The 16205-nt window shown below is 39.9% G+C and overlaps 1 protein-coding gene across 13 annotated transcripts in view; it reads right to left on the bottom strand.

Moving 5' to 3' along the window:
* The window catches only part of MYOT (myotilin), a 60360-nt gene that overhangs the window by 21124 nt on the left and 23031 nt on the right, over nt 1-16205 (bottom strand). For 7 of the 13 annotated variants that reach the window (XM_053376888.1, XM_053376886.1, XM_053376887.1 and 4 more), the window contains 7 exons: nt 13048-13120; nt 12807-12939; nt 10312-10374; nt 9164-9305; nt 6817-6840; nt 5657-5776; nt 4309-4570 (listed from right to left, as the gene is read on the bottom strand). In XM_053376888.1, coding sequence (XP_053232863.1) covers nt 4309-4570; nt 5657-5776; nt 6817-6840; nt 9164-9305; nt 10312-10374; nt 12807-12939; nt 13048-13120 — 817 coding nt within the window. Of the gene's footprint in view, nt 1-4308; nt 4571-5656; nt 5777-6816; nt 6841-9163; nt 9306-10311; nt 10375-12806; nt 12940-13047; nt 13121-14205; nt 14326-16205 lie in introns of those variants that run through there. The other 6 variants (XM_053376893.1, XM_053376892.1, XM_053376894.1 and 3 more) reach the window with 4 other exon arrangements.

Here is a 16205-nt window from a genome sequence, read left to right as displayed (position 1 = left end):
ATGCCATCAGAGGACCACAGGTTCCCCAGCCTTGTTTTAGGGTGCACTAAACTGGGTTTAGGCACATGGGTGGTGCTGTGGTCTAAACCACAGAGCCTAGGGCTTGCTAATCAGGAGGTCAGTGGTTTGAATCCCTGTGACGGGGGGGGGTGAGGTCCTGTTGCTCGGTCCTTGCTCCTGCCAACCTAGCAGTTTGAAAGCACGTCAAAGTGCAAGTAGATAAATAATAATAATAATAATAATTTATTTATTATTATTTATACCCCGCCCATCCGGCTGGGTTTCCCCAGCCACTCTGGGTGGCTTCCAACAAAACACTAAAATACAATAACCTGTTAAAAGCTTCCCTAAACAGGTACCTAAATAGGTACTGCTCCGTTGGGAAGGTAAACAGCGTTTCTGTGTGCTGCTCTCGTTCCCCAGAAGCGGCTTAGTCATACTGACCACATGACCCGGAAGCTGTACGCCAGCTCCTTCGGCCAGTAAAGCGAGATGAGCGCCACAACCCCAGAGTCGTCCACAACTGGACGTAACGGTCAGGGGTCGCTTTACCTTTAAACTAGGTCCAAATGCAACCTGGTCACAAATATCACTTTCCATGCATTATCCAATACGTTCTCCACTGTAGTAAAGCATGTTCACTTCCTGTCCAAAAGTTCTATCTTGGGCTGCATACCTAAGCATGCTTACATGAAAGTAAAGCCAACTGAAAATTGCTGGGCTTTGCTTCTGAATAAACATGTTAGGTTTAAGCCATTTAATCTGCAGTTTCACATTGCATGCTTTGAGCTGCTTGCTTTGAGCTACAGAAGAATAACAACTTCTGTGCTACAACTGAAGGAGGTGAGAAGTTCCATCCAGGAACAAACAGGAATGAGAAATTGTCTGTAACTGAGGTCAGCCAAAAAGCTAAGGTTTATTCCCCCAATTTCCACTACAAATAACAGTTCCAATGTTACACCCTAAATTCACTGAATTTGCAGTTCAAAAGAATATGTTAATGAAGTATTGCCTTGATCTATAATGGTAGCGAAGGAAAAAGTTTAAATGCGTAAACCAAAAGTACCTACTTCCTTTTTGGATTGTTTATCTTTTACAGAGAAAACTACCGTATTAAGGTTCTGATTAGAAATGTAAAATTAAGCTCACATACCAGTACTTTGGACACTCATTCTATCAAGCAAGCATTAATTGGGTACCGATTAGCATAAAATTCCACCTAAAGAAAATAGTGATTATGAAAAGGAAACTGGCTATTTAACTGAAACCAAGCCTTTTCAGTCAAAAGTCAGAATTAGCAGGCATAGAAGCAAACTGTAGTATAACCATCAGCTTCATAAAGCCTGTATGCTCTAATGTGTAAATAAAGATTAATACAGAAATACAAGACTCCAGTATCTACCTCTTCTAAAAACAACCCTGTAAAAAGTCATCCTGAACTTGCCATCACAATGTTGAAACTAGAAAATAAAGCCTGGCCCAAAACATCTTTATGCCAGAGACAGAAAACAACCACTACTACTATGATCATATGACGGCCACCTCATGAGAGATCTGGTTGTACTTTCAGGTGTCATAAGGAATTAGGACATTCTACAACTCTGGATTTCTGAAATTCTAAAGAGTCTCATAGTTCCTTAAAGGCTAATTACAACATTAGCTATGGCACACAATAAATCTGTTAAGGAGCCAGAAGACCCTACACATGTCTACTCAGAAGTCAGTCATATTAAGTTCAATGGGACTTTCTTCCAGGTAAGTATATAGGACTGGAGACTTACTCAGTTATTTCCCTTGTAATTTCCCTTATTCAATCATTTCCCTTGGAATTAGGCTTGTGAAGAATTCCAATAACATCCCATGTATGGATTAATGCATAATGTATTTTGCCAGTCCAAAGCACACAGATTTACAGGCTTAAATATTTCACAACGTTATACTAGACCTAGACGTACCTTCTTCTTTATGATCTGGACAATTTATTACTGGCTGCCTACCAACCTTACTTGTGAAACATGGACCACTTATAAACGCCATCTCCAACTCCTCGAAAGATTCCATCAACAGTGCCTCCAAAAAAAAAAATTACACATCACTTGGGAAGACAAACAAACTAATAACAGTGTACTGGAAGAAGCAAAGATCACCAGTGTTGAAGCAATGATTCTTCAACATCAGCTTCGTTGGACTGGTCATGTTGTGCGGATGCCTGATTACAGTCTTCCAAAGCAACTACTCTATTCCGAACTGAAAAAAGGAAAGCGTAATGCTGGTGGTCAACAAAAGAGGTTTAAAGACTCTCTCAAGCCAAATCTAAAAAAATGTAGTATAAACACCTACAATTGGGAAACAGTGGCCTGAGAGCACTCCAATTGGAGAACAGCCTTTACCAAAGGTGTCATGGGCTTTGAAGACACTCGAACTCAGGATGCAAGGGAGAAACGTGCTAAGAGGAAGGCATGCTTGGCAAATCCACACCATGATGAACTCCCGCCCGGAACCAATGTCCCCACTGTGGAAGGACGTGTGGATCCAGAATTGGCCTCCACAGTCACTTACGGACTCATTGTTAAAACCGTGTTTATGGAAGACAATCTTACTCAGCTGCTACGAGTGATCGCCAAAGAAGAGAAGAAGAAGGTGAAGGTGGAATTCAAGGAGATGGTGTATACCCACAAAGTTCTAAACATCTTAGGATCTAAACAACTGAGTAATGCCTCTCCCTGCATCAGCCTGCCCATTATTTTAGTTCTGGAGTGGAGGCCCTTCTCATTGTTCTACCAATCAGCTGAAGTGCATTATGTGGGGACATGGGATAGGGCATTATTTGTGGTGGCACCATAGCAAGAGAATATCCTCTTCCTAGAGTCATGACTGGCATTGGGATTTTGGTGTCAGGTGAAAACTCATGTTTGCCAGGGGGTTTGGGAGATTATCAGGAAATATGTTGTTATTGCAAATGAAGAGCATGAATTGTTGTTCTTTGGGCAAGTGAAGAGCCCAGGTTGTGGTTCCATATTTTATACTGCTTTTATAAGTTTCATTGAATTAAGTCTTATCATAGTGCTGTCTTCCTGTTTTATTATATTGTAAGCCACCCTGAGATGATACGATGTTAGATAGAAAAACCAAATTGGTTTTAAGAACCAAATCAAAATTTGGTGTCACCAAAATTAAAAGAAACAGTTTTTTTAAAAAAAATTCTAATTTATAGGTAGCCATGCTATTGAAATTAATTTTATAGAGGTGTAAATCATTCCACTGGGAACTCTTGACTCATTTGTAGTGGTGCATTCAGAACAGGTAATTGTTTTTAAAATGTTGATTACCAAATTTAAAGATAGGATATTCCACTCAACTGAACTACTCATTGCTTTTTATCACAGAAAACAGACATTCTTGAGGCAAATATATTATCTCAATGAAGTGTTAGTTCTCAAGTGAACTTGACATGGGTTCAGGTATTTATTTTAGTTTTATGCATAGACAATAATTTTCTATGGTTTTTCTTTTTCTTTCTTTCTTTTTGCTACAGTGCTGATCTTTTAACCTCAGAGAGCAAAAATTAGTTTTAATTTTAGTCATATTTTGGAAAATCTGTGGCCAGATGAAAATGTTTGCAGCTGTGCTTACCATTATTGTGCTGTACCCTACCACTGAATTAAAGGGTCTGTATTCAACAATGGGACGTGGGTGGCACTGTGGGTTAAACCACAGAGCCTAGGACTTGCCGATCAGGAGGTTGGCGGTTCGAATCCCCGCAACGGGGTGAGCTCCCGTTGCTCGGTCCCTGCTCCTGCCAACCTAGCAGTTCGAAAGCATGTCAAAGTGCAAGTAGATAAATAGTTACCGTTCCGGCAGGAAGGTAAATGGCGTTTCCGTGCACTGCTCTGGTTCGCCAGAAGCAGCTTAGGCATGTTGGCACATGACCCGGAAGCTGTATGCCGGCTCCCTCGGCCAATAAAGCGAGATGAGCGCCGCAACCCCAGAGTCAGCCATGACTGGATCTAATGGTCAGGGATCCCTTTACCCTTTACTTTATTCAACAACCTGCCTGACTTTTGTGGCTAACTCATCCAAATTAAAATGTCTATGAGCATATAAAGCTAGCTGCCTCTGCAATTGCATGGCTAGACTAGAAGGTCAATTTGTTTGCAGGCAAACCAGAAACTGCTTCCAAAATCCATTCATATCCTATAGATCTAGGGTAATTTTTTGGAGGGGGAGGGTATTGTTTTCAGTGATTTATAATGGAAGCAGTTCCTACAGTTGAGTAGAAGAGTTATTAGAATCTTTGCTTTGACTTACCTATGATATGAGTTATCTGAAGTTTCTTCATAAATGTCACTAAAATCCTTGCTCTCGTCACCATAGTTTCGCCACCAGGAACCTGCAGGTTCCTCTGGACTTGATGAGCCAGAAGACTTTTGTAGTGTAACACTGGAAGGTTTGTTGTCTACATCTCTTCCCATTCCTACACATTGGCTGTTTGGTGTAGAGAGGACGTTCATTGTGGCTGGTATAGCTGACAGTGAGGGAGCCACTTCAAATCCTTCAATCTCCTCTGTTCCTGAAAAGCACAATTTAGATATAAAACCAAAAGCACTGACTCACACCACTGTATTATTGTCTAGTTTGGGGTGGGAAAGCAATTTCTAAAGAGCCATATTGTAACTCTCTCTCTAATCTTTTTACTCATCAGGGAAATTCCACTGTATCTTCTTGATGAAAAGGATTTGCATATTTTGAGTGAAACTAAAACAACTAAAACTATTTATAAACTGACAGTTCTTATCTGAAAAGAGAGAAACTAAGGATGGGAATCCTTGTGGAATCCATTACAGAATCCAGAACCAATAATAAGAGCAGGCTTTTAAAGAAATAAAAAAAGAGAACGTTAGGGACTGTAAAGAAACACAAAAGAGTCTCATACTGTCTTTGAATTGCACCAAACAAATCTCCGTTGATATGCCTTGATTTAGATTTAGTTAATTAAAGCAAAGTATACATATTATTCTTTGGAAAACTCAGAACAACTTGCATGGAAGTCCAAGGCTATCAGCACTGAGCAATGCAAGGCTTGCTTAGCTTTTATGTTAACTGCTTAACACGCCCTCCGTTAATTCTCTAGGCCAGGGGTCAGCAAACTTTTTCAGCACGGGGCCAGTCTACTGTCCCTCAGACCTTGGGGGGGGGCAGACTATATTTTCAAGGGGGAAAAAATAACAAATTCCTATACCCCACATATAATCCAGTGATGCATTTTAAATAAAAGCACACATTTTACTCATGTAAAAACACGCTGAGTCCCAGACCGCCCGTGGGCCGGATTTAGAAGGCAATTGGGCTGGATCCGGCCCCCAGGCCTTAGTTTGCCTACCCATGCTCCAGGCACTCGGTTTTCACAAAGTGTTTTTAGACCAGGCAAGTTGTGTGTCTAAAGCTTCACTAGATATATTTAAAAACAATCATTTTTAGCTTTCAGGTTGTGTATATATAGTCTGATCATTTTGCTCTGCTGCACAGCTGGCAACAAGCTATTCCAGGCTTAAGTAACGCTGTTTTGCACGAGTGGGAAATAGAAGTCATCCTTCCAGAGAAGAAACAGCATCCTACCCTCCCACCAAAACTGAGAGGGAGAAGAATCTGCAATTACCTTGGGAAACAAAAAGGTGTGCACTGGAGGCTACTGCACCAAACTCATTTTCAGCAATGCATTTAAATATTCCAGAATCTTCAGGAAATGCTTCTGTAATCACTAAGGTGCAAACTTCCTCTGGAAGGAGGAAATAGCTGGATGAGACACTTAAAAATGAATTTTTAAACATAGCCATATTACCATTTCTCCCATACTACCAGTGGGAATTGACCTACGTAATTTTCCATAGAACTGAGATTTTATTGCTGGAAATAAAGCACTTCTTGGGTAAAAAGGCAGCACTATAGGAGTTCATGGTTTATTCTGGCAATTAAGGCATGGTTATTCTTATAAATTTGAAGCAGATTCTGTTGTCACTTTGTTCACTATATTCAGTAAGACTACCTTCCCAAGGCAGTTCACAAAAAACAATTCACAATTTTAAACAAATTCAGTTATGACAAAATAAAATGAATAGGCAAGGTCTAATCAAATAGCAACTGCAGAGCCTTTAAAACATCAAGAATACATGTGTTTAATCTAAATGTAAGCCTCTGCAAACGTTAACTCCATTCAAGCTTTGAGAACTGAACTCAGGAGGCCACTATACAAATGCAGACTGGTGAATGTAGAACATGGTTTGCCTTCATTAAAACAGCTGTGAAGGGATGACACAAATCGTTAGATTCTGTGTACAAATACCACTGCAATTCAAGGTATACTTACATGGGAGTAAACTAATTCAAGTAATTAAATTAAGTAATTAATTAATTTAATGTTAATGGGTAATTAAATGGGACTGACTTCAAAGCATTGAGCTAGACACCAACACACCTCTTTACTAGTACAGCTAGGGTACAGGCATATAAGAAATCGAGTATTATGTGAACTTTGTTGCTTGCTGTTGTGTCACTTTTACACAGAAGGCCGCAGAATTTCTTACTGATGATACAGCATACAGCTTGCTGAGCAATATCTCTCAGATGCAGCAAGAAATATCTGCACACCAAAGCAGATTCTGTGCATGTTGTAACTGATGCAGGGACACTTCTGTATTGCTGCGCTCAGCTAAGCCTCATTGTACTGACTGGATGCACATTCTCATCTGGGGTCACTAGTTGTTGGATGTGCCTGGTTTTCAGCAACTAGTTCCCGCCTAGGCCTTTAGAATTACTTACCAGGGGTCAGGGATGAACAAGCCTCTGAAACACACACAAAGAGAGACAGACAGAGAGAGCAAACATCAGTATGGACAATGGCTTAATTGTTATGCTCAGGACAAAGTTCCTAGCAGTAAGAGCTGTTCAACAAGCTGAATACACAGGTTTCTAATGACTCTAGTAAATACTGTTGCAAGATACATAACCTAATAAATATACTATACTGATAGTCCCACTGATGAAAAACACATCTGTCACTGGAGCCTCTTGAAGATGTATGTGGAATGTCATTTAATATGAGGGACATATGAGATGAGGCTTGATTCTGGTACTGATGCAGTTCGAAATGCCATGCAGGCTTAGCATTTCATAATAGCCTTCTTATCAGTTTATAATCTGTGCTACTTGTCATCCAATACAACCCATTTGTTCTCATTTTAATGACTGTCCCACTTCCTTTCCCCAGGGTTGCACAGTCCCACCTGTTTTTACCTCCAGCAGGTGGGCTGGAGGAGGGATGCATTGTTGGAAAAGAGCTGAAACAGAGAGAGCGTGCTTGAAGTCTGGGAAAAGCACAGAGTAGAGGTTAGATTGCTGCTCTTATTCAGTACTGATCTCCAGTGCCTCAGCATATACTGCATATAAAATAGTTTCCTGTACGGTTTGGGACAAAGCCACTTAGTCAAACACTTAAACAATAGTCAATACTATTAGGTTTTGACCTTAGGTTTCAATCAAATTATGCCAAGAGTGCAATCTGTACTGCATTTCAATCAATGGAAAGACTATTGATCTTAATAGTTTAGTGAAGCCTACTGAAAATGAAGATCTGAAAGACACAAGCTGTGAACCTTAAGATACAACTAAGCACTTATTTCTTTGCCAGCATTACTAGACCTGTTGGCCTTACATGAGGCTGTAGAGGAAAATTAGTTTTCTGTCAACCCTAGGCTAGCATTAGGCCCCAAAACACCAGGAATACACAATAGTTTAATTGTTGTTTTACGTATGTATCTGTGGTAGAAGGATGCATATAATTTTGCTTGAGCAATTTTCTTCATTCTTTCTGTCTTAATTAACTAGAAATCAAGAATGTGTGGGCACATTAATTCATTTGCAGCACAAAAATGTAGTTTCTCTGAGTCTGGAATTAGACATGCTTGTCCTTCACATGCTTTTAATCTAGATTAAGGTTACCAGACGTCCCCGTTTCCCGGTGACAGTCCCTGGATTTACAAATCAGTCCCCATACAAAATCCATTGACATTGAAAAGTGTCCCCAGATTCATTGAAAACAATCTGGTAACCTTAATCTAGATTGATTTCAGATCTTGTTGTCCAAAGAGGGTACATGATATGTGTTTGAAAACCTTCCCCTTGAAGTGGTGATCGTGATCTTGCTATACGCTACCTACAACGTTGGGCACCTTTGGACACACATACCTATTGTCAAGACTCAAGACCATCTGCATCTATTTTGATCTTGTTTCAAATGGACACACTATGAGGTAATGCAGAATAAATCTGCAGTGAGCTTTTATTTTCAGAAATATACTGGTTTCTCAAGAAGTGCTTTTCAAGGGCAAAAAAATCTAGATTGTGTGTGGACTATGTAGAAAAAAACAAATACTTAGTCTCCATTGATTCTAGAATTAAATGTCCTATGTACCCAGCCTAAGTCCATGGGCCACACTTTTGAAAGATTCATTACCAAAAGGCCAATATAAAAGCTTTTTAGGGGCTAACTAGACATTATGCAGACATAATGTCTGCCAATCCACATGTCTCTTCCCAATATCAGCTAAACTCTCCTTAGCAAAAGAAAACACATGAAAAGGCATTGGCTCAGCACGCCTCTATCCCTGTTCCCATTCATTGGCTGGTACTTGCAGAGAATGGGGAAATGCTGAGCAGGACAGTCATGTATTTCTTTTACTAGACGTTACCATGGACACCAACAGGAGAGATGCAGTTCAGCAGCAGTCACACAACCCCATAAACACCTGGTTATAATGCAGTCATACATATATTAATCCAATAGCGTATTTTCCTTGAAACATCAATGAGATCTGAGTAAATGTGTAGTATCAGACTACATCTTTCATGGTAGAAGCTTGTAATATTTAACTGCATTTTGCTCAGCAAGTAGATATTTAATTGTTAGGTTTGCCGTGCTATTCAATTATTGACTGCTTAAGTCTCATTTGCTGAACACTGTGCACAAATGTGAGACATTTTTGCAGATTACAGTTTGTTTAGATTTGTTAAATTTCATGGATAGAAACAATCTTTTTTCTTTTGTGAATTGAAATTGGAAATTTGGGTAGTAGATAAAGACTTTTTAAAAAAAAAACAGGAAACCTACTTTTTCTCAATATTCGGAAGTCTGCAGAATCAATTATTTGATTGTTCTCTCTGTACCAGTGAACTTGAAGAGTGGGTGATGCCCGTATTCGACATTCAAACACCACTAGCTGGCCGTTGGTAGTGCTAATGTTTTGAAGACCCTGAAGGAGTTAAAAAGTACTGTAAATATGCATGACATAAGACTTCCTCACACTTACCCTGCTTAGAGAGAAACTAGGGATCAACAGTTTGGAATTGGATTTTTATTTTCTTGTACACTGCTTATAAAAGGTAAAGGGACCCCTGACCATTAGGTCCAGTCGTGACAGACTCTGGGGTTGCGGCGCTCATCTCACTTTATTGGCCAAGGGAGCCGGCGTATAGCTTCTGGGTCATGTGGCCAGCATGACTAAGCCGCTTCTGGCGAACCAGAGCCTACTTGCACTTTGATGTGCTTTCGAACTGCTAGGTTGGCAGGAGCAGGGACCGAGCAACAGGAGCTCACCCCATGGTGGTACACTGCTTATAGATTTTTGTAATTCAACGGTATAGAGATTGTCAAAATAAAGAAGAAATGAACAGTATTATTTAAAGAAGAAGAAGAAGAAGAGGAGTTTGGATTTGATATCCCGCCTTTCACTCCCCTTCAGGAGTCTCAAAGCGGCTAACATTCTCCTTTCCCTTCCTCCCCCACAACAAACACTCTGTGAGGTGAGTGGGGCTGAGAGACTTCAAAGAAGTGTGACTGGCCCAAGGTCACCCAGCAGCTGCATGTGGAGGAGCGGAGACGCGAACCCGGTTCCCCAGATTAAGAGACTACCGCTCTTAACCACTATACCACACTGGCTCTAAAAGAATTTGTATACCACTTAATTGTAAATAAAACCTCCAGCAGTTGTAGATTTTCACTTTTTGAAATATGGAGAATATTTCAAAGAGATATCACTGAACAAGAGGGGACATCTGGAGGTAGATTCCAAGGGGAAGTAGATTAACACAAAAGCCCTGCAAAGGATGTCTAGCCCAGCATTCCATTTCCTATACTGTATAGCAATCAAACCCTGGGACAGAGATTTAGCAACCTGCCTCCTGTGAGCAAAAATGCCTTCCACTCCTGCCACAGCACCTTTGGCTTCAAGCTGCTGCTGTCTAGATTATGCTACGTACCTTTATAAATACAGGGGCAGCTTCATATGTGGATCCAGTCTGGTTTTTTGATGGGTTTTGCATCTGTATGTTAAAAAAAAGAGAGAGATTGCTGTCACTGTATTTAATATCTATTTAATATCTAGAGAAGCTGCATATCGTTCACTTCTGACAAAAGGAAAAAATAACTTCTAAGAACTTTATCTGGAGTTTGCACACTATGTTATCTATGATACAGTTCTCTCCTGATAACCCTGATTTATGCTCTCCATACCAAAAAATAAAATATATAAACAAATCCCTTATTAGAAAAAAGCAAAAAGGAAGTTGTATGGAAGAAAATGAATGAATTGTGGTTTTAAGGCAGTGATGCCTTGGCCCTTCAGTTGTTTTGGGACTACAACTCCCATCATCCCTAACAAAACCAGTGGTCAGGGATGATGGGAATTGTAGTCCCAAAACAGCTGGAGGGGTAAGTTTGGCCATCACTGTTTTAAGGCATCTCCACTTGAAGTTTTAGACGTGTGTCCTAGATATGCCAAAGTAATGCTATTAATTCCAACAAGTCATATGGCTCATCTGCTTGTCCCATCATAAGAGGTCAGCAACCAGGGATTCTCACAGGGTCATGGTAATGGGGAGTTGTGGCGGCACACAACCCTGCATGGCATGGGGTTCTTCTCCCTCTCTACCTGTGCTGTTCCCAGGTTTAGGACTTGACCTAATGTAGACTCAAATCATGCAGTGCAGCCCCTGGGGATAGCAAAATCTCTTCCAAACGTCTTGCATTAGCCAGTTGTATAGAATGACCATTCTACAAAGCTGTTGTAACAATATTTATAGAACGTAGATAAATATTTGATGGGCATAGAACTAGAGTACTGAAATTTAAGAAATCGACACATGGCTTTGGGCAAGTCACACTTTTGCATTTGTAAAAGTGTAAGGAAAGGCTAACAATTTACACAACTACTGAGGAAACGGATGCTGCTACAGTGCACTTTGTGCATTAAATATGCTATGCAAATAATATTTGTAAGTTACTGCTTGATCTGTAGCATACCTCTCTTCCATTTTTTAAAAATATTATAATCCCCCAAACCACCTATGCTATAATCTTCAAGCCATCTAATGGGTGTTACTCTGGAGAAAATACTTCGAGTGTTGTAGACCTGGTGCCAGTTGACATGCTATTATTGCACTCATCTGGAGGCCACTTTAGATGGCAGCATTTTGTTCACAATGTGAAACATAGGTATTTAATGGCTTAACACCTGCATCTTACATTAAAAAATTTTTTGCCACTGCAAAATATTTTTTGGCCACTTGCCATCGCTTATTGAAATCAACTACCGGTAACCTGCACTGTTAGCTGCTGAACAGGAATAGTTAATTATGTGGTAACCATCATATTATGACTGTTACCATGTAAACCAGACCTAGTCCTTGGTACTTAAGTGTCTACCTTGACTTGGTACCCTCCAAATGTTTTGGACTACAACTACCATCAGCCCCAGCCAGTAAAATATCTGATGGACACCAGTTGGGGAAATCTGCCTTTTCCTTTTGGAAAGTATTTCAGCTGCAATATAGAAATTTGGGATTCTGGAATAAGCAGGAACTCTTGCCTTTGACAGATGAAGAACCAAGTCATCAGAATATTTTTACATTTTTACAACTGATTTCTTCCTATCAACTATGGAAATAAGGAAGGAAACATTGGCAAATTATGCTGATTGCTGTAGATTTGGACGTATGGATGCACCTGTGTCAATAAATATATTTTGTTTAGCTTTTTGCTAAATGAGTTTATTCAATGGTCATTAATGGCTAGAAGAACCTTCAGTTGCTTTTGATGGCTGGTGGATACTAACTTGTGAACAACACAGACATAGATGGGAGTTGGAAAGAACAAGCTTCGAACTGTAGGCATGCTGTGTTTGTTTTTGGGAGACTCCATGCTCCTTTCAAGATTTGTGGTACCTGCGTGCTTGTCTGCATTCACAACTTTACAAATGTACAAGAGATATTTATGTCGCTAAAACTTCTTTACAAGGAAGCCAATTCCATAGGGGCTGCCTGAAACTGCCTACTAGTCAATATAGTGTACAAAAAAATTCTACCACTGATTATATGCTTTTTTACTTTATCTTATAAAAAGAAACCTATGTAATCTCTCCCCACACTTTCCCCCCAACAACTTGAAAGGCATTTAAATCCCTGGATGTTTTGAATTCTCCATCTCTATACTAAGTAGCTGCTTTGATCCAACTGTCCTTTCTTAAATGTCTTTGGAAGAATATGACAAATGGCTAAGCTCCAGGGTAGCCACATGACTGCTTCTAATCCTCTCATTGATAGATGCCAAAAAAAAAACAAACCCCAACCCCAGCCAGACATGTTTTAAATGGGGGGGAGGGAGAGAAATAAACCAATGCAGACAAACTGGAATTTCAATGCAGGATTCAACGTTTTGCCAAAATTAATGCAAAGGGAACAGGAAGTGTTTAACCTACTCTTTGAGGGTCAGTGCATAACGGCTCAATTAAAGTGGAATAACTGCGACATGCTTTGCTGCTGCTGCTGCTAAACTCTCCACTGGCTGGTGATCCAATGGTCAGTGACAGGCTGGAAGTTTTCCGCTCAGTCCTAAGTATTGAGGGCAGGGGAGAAACAATAATAAGCACAGCTTACTGGGAGACGGACATACGTTTTTATTGGGTGATTATGCATACAATGGAGAACTTCTTCACTTACTGTGACATTCCTCTGGCCCAGCCAGTATGCTGACATTCACAGAGAAGAGCTTGGTCGGGATTTCCTTGTAAACCTAGAGGAAACAACATCAATCAGGCTTGTATGTTAAACATAATTCACTTTATCTTCCCTCGCCCTGAGGGGAACCAATGAGCAAGTTTAATAGATTGGGATGGTGAAAACTGAATGTCAGGCAGACAGCATGCCATGGAAAGGACGGCACTATTACAATTCTAGCAGTATCACCACTGGATGAAAACATAAGTGAAAATACAATGCTGCAGCCCCTTCAACTTTTTGAAAGGTCCTCTAGAGATTAAACTTTTTAAAGCATATGTTATTCTTATAAGCGCAGGCAACCTCCAAGAATTCTGGACCAAGACAGATATCTAGACTTAACCATGGCTAGTAATATTTGTGCAGCTGGCAGGAAACATTTGGCCCCCATCCCTGCCAAAGTGTCTTGCAGGGACAGGAAAAGCTGCCCCTGATTGTACTGCAAATCCTGCAGCAAACATGCATTGTAGGAAGAGCCCTAAATTTAGGCTTGGCAGCTCTCGATCCAGTTCTCTGCCTGTGGTCACATCCACACCAAACATTTAAAGTGCTCTTATACCACTTGAAACAGTCATAGCTTCCCCCAAAGTATCCCAATAACTAAAGTTTGTTAAGGGCACTGGGGACTGCAGCTCTGTAAGGGGCTTCAAAGCAATTGTTTTAAATGTGTGAGTTTTTAAATTTGATTTTAAATTGTACTGTTTTAACATGTTGCTGTTTGCTGCTGTGGGCTCCTTTGGGAAGAAGGGTGGGATACAAATATAATATATAAATAAAGCAATAAGCAACTCTCAGCACCCTTAAACTACAGTTCCCAAGAGTCTTTGTGGGAAGCCACAAGTGTTAAGTGTGCTTTAAATGTTTTGGTGTAGAAGTGACCTCACTTTCTCCTGCTCCGTGTAGTTGTTAGCTCTTTAATAGATAAGTTCAATGTGGCACAGTATTGCCGGGAGTTTGCACTACTCCCTGATTGCAGTGATGCCACTCTTGGCCATGTAAAGATTTGTCATTACAGATATCACTGGGTGGGTGGGTGTGTATGTGTAGGTATTATTATTATTATTATTATTATTATTATTATTATTATTATTCCCAACCCACCTGCCTGGGTTGCCCCAGGACCTGGAAGACCAAAGCTTGAATACTCCACTCAGCCATGAAGCTCACTGGGTGACATTGGGCCAGTCACTGCCTCTCAGTCTAACCTACCTCACAGGGTTGTTGTGGAGAGTAAATGAAGAGGGACAGAACTGTGTACACCGCCTTGAGCTCTTTAGAAGAAAGGTGGGATATAAAAATAACAAACAAATAAATAGAAATTATAATTATTATAGTAATCAATTCTTTATAAAAATAATAATACCTAAACTACTAGGTATGGAACAGAAATGAAATGAATAGTCTCAGTATCTTTAAGAAAGTACAGTAAATCATTTCGAAAGTAGAAACTGCCCTAGCTGAGCAAAACTAAAGAAAGGAAGACGTTAAAAGTAAAAACTGGAGATTAACAATAACAATAGGAAGATAACCAAAGTAATCAAGAAAGAAATGCAAGAGAGAAAAGATGGGTTTAATAATAATAATAGAGAAACATGCTAAATAGGAAGGCAGGTCAGGATTACATTATTACCATGTAATATGGGATATTACACGATAATGTTTAAATGGAAATGTTTATAGCTCAATTTTCAAAGTCTACTTTGGGGCTACTTTTTCCTTAAGATGTTTTTATTCATTTCTTTGAACTTCTCAAATAGCATTTACTACTTCAGGAAGTGGATTTTACCTCCTGGAAATAAGGGTCCTTAGCACTGCAGCCTGAATAAAAGAAAATGGTGATGAAGATCTTAAAATGACAATAACCTTAGAAATTACAAGACCCACTGAAACCAGAAATGAAGAGCTGGATCTTGACTTTATTTTAGAATGCTACAACATTCTTCTTTCACTCTTTTGCTGCGTGCAAATTCCAGTAAAATGCTCCACAGTGAAATCCTTGGATAGAGGGCCGTAATAAAATATCAAAATTGGGTGTTGTTTACAGTGTTGGTCCTATTTAGAACAGACCCAGTGAAATAGATAGACAGGTCTAACTTAGGTATATTAATTTCATTGGGTCTGCTCTGAGTAGGACTTACAGTGGTACCTCAGTTTAAGAACAGCCCTGTTTATGAACTATTCAGTTTAAGAACTCCGCAAAACCAGAAGTAGTGTCCTGGTTTGTGAACTTTACCTTGGTCTAAGAATGGAATCCGAATGGTGGAAGGGCACCGGTGGCGGGAGGCCTCATTAGGGAAAGCGCACCTCAGTTTAAGAACGGTTTCGGTTTAAGGACTTCCGGAACAGATTAAGTTCGTAAACCAAGGTACCGCTGTACTTGGATACATCACTTGGTGTAAAAGCTCATCAGGCTCTCTACAATTCGGATCTATTCTAGTTTAAGAAGATTCTGAGCTGTGGGAACACTCTCAGATAACCCAAATGAGAGATCCCAATGAACCAATTTCCTTGCCACCCTAAAGAACTCAATTCCACAGACACTTTAGCACACTTGTAATATAACTAACCTTGTACTGGGCATTTCAGTCTCCATTGGGTACTCTACACTTATGGGAACAAAGTTATAACAGGGTGTAGCTTACCAGCAAACTTTGGTGGTTAATTTTAACAATCAGATTTGTCAAAAATGTGACGATGCAAGGTTGAATCACCCTGCTACCAATTGACCCAAGAAGCTAAGATCATATTTGAATAATTTCACATTACTCAAGAACAGCTTCATCAATGTAACAGTACGACATATTCATAATAACTGGTAAGGAGAAACAAAACTGGTGCTTTACTCCACATATCTGTACATCAAGAGTTTCTAATTTGCTTTGGCAAAAACCTCTGTATTGTCCTGACTGTGTCCTTGGAAGAAGAAATAGCATAGACTGTACCTAAGGGAGTCATTTTAGCAACCTCAGTGTTCCACGTAAATGGCAACCTTTACTTGGTGTAACTTTAGATCTTAGTGAAGATGACGGAATTAGACTCAGCCAGATGAAGAGAGGAGGACCTTTGCAACCCAACACCAAGATTATAATAAGGTACATACC

This window comes from Podarcis raffonei, chromosome 2 (genome assembly GCF_027172205.1).
Source record: "Podarcis raffonei isolate rPodRaf1 chromosome 2, rPodRaf1.pri, whole genome shotgun sequence".
In the NCBI taxonomy this organism is placed as follows: Eukaryota; Metazoa; Chordata; class Lepidosauria; order Squamata; family Lacertidae; genus Podarcis; species Podarcis raffonei.
The sequence above is the reverse complement of the archived record's forward strand: the minus strand, read 5'-3'. Positions and strand labels throughout refer to the sequence as shown.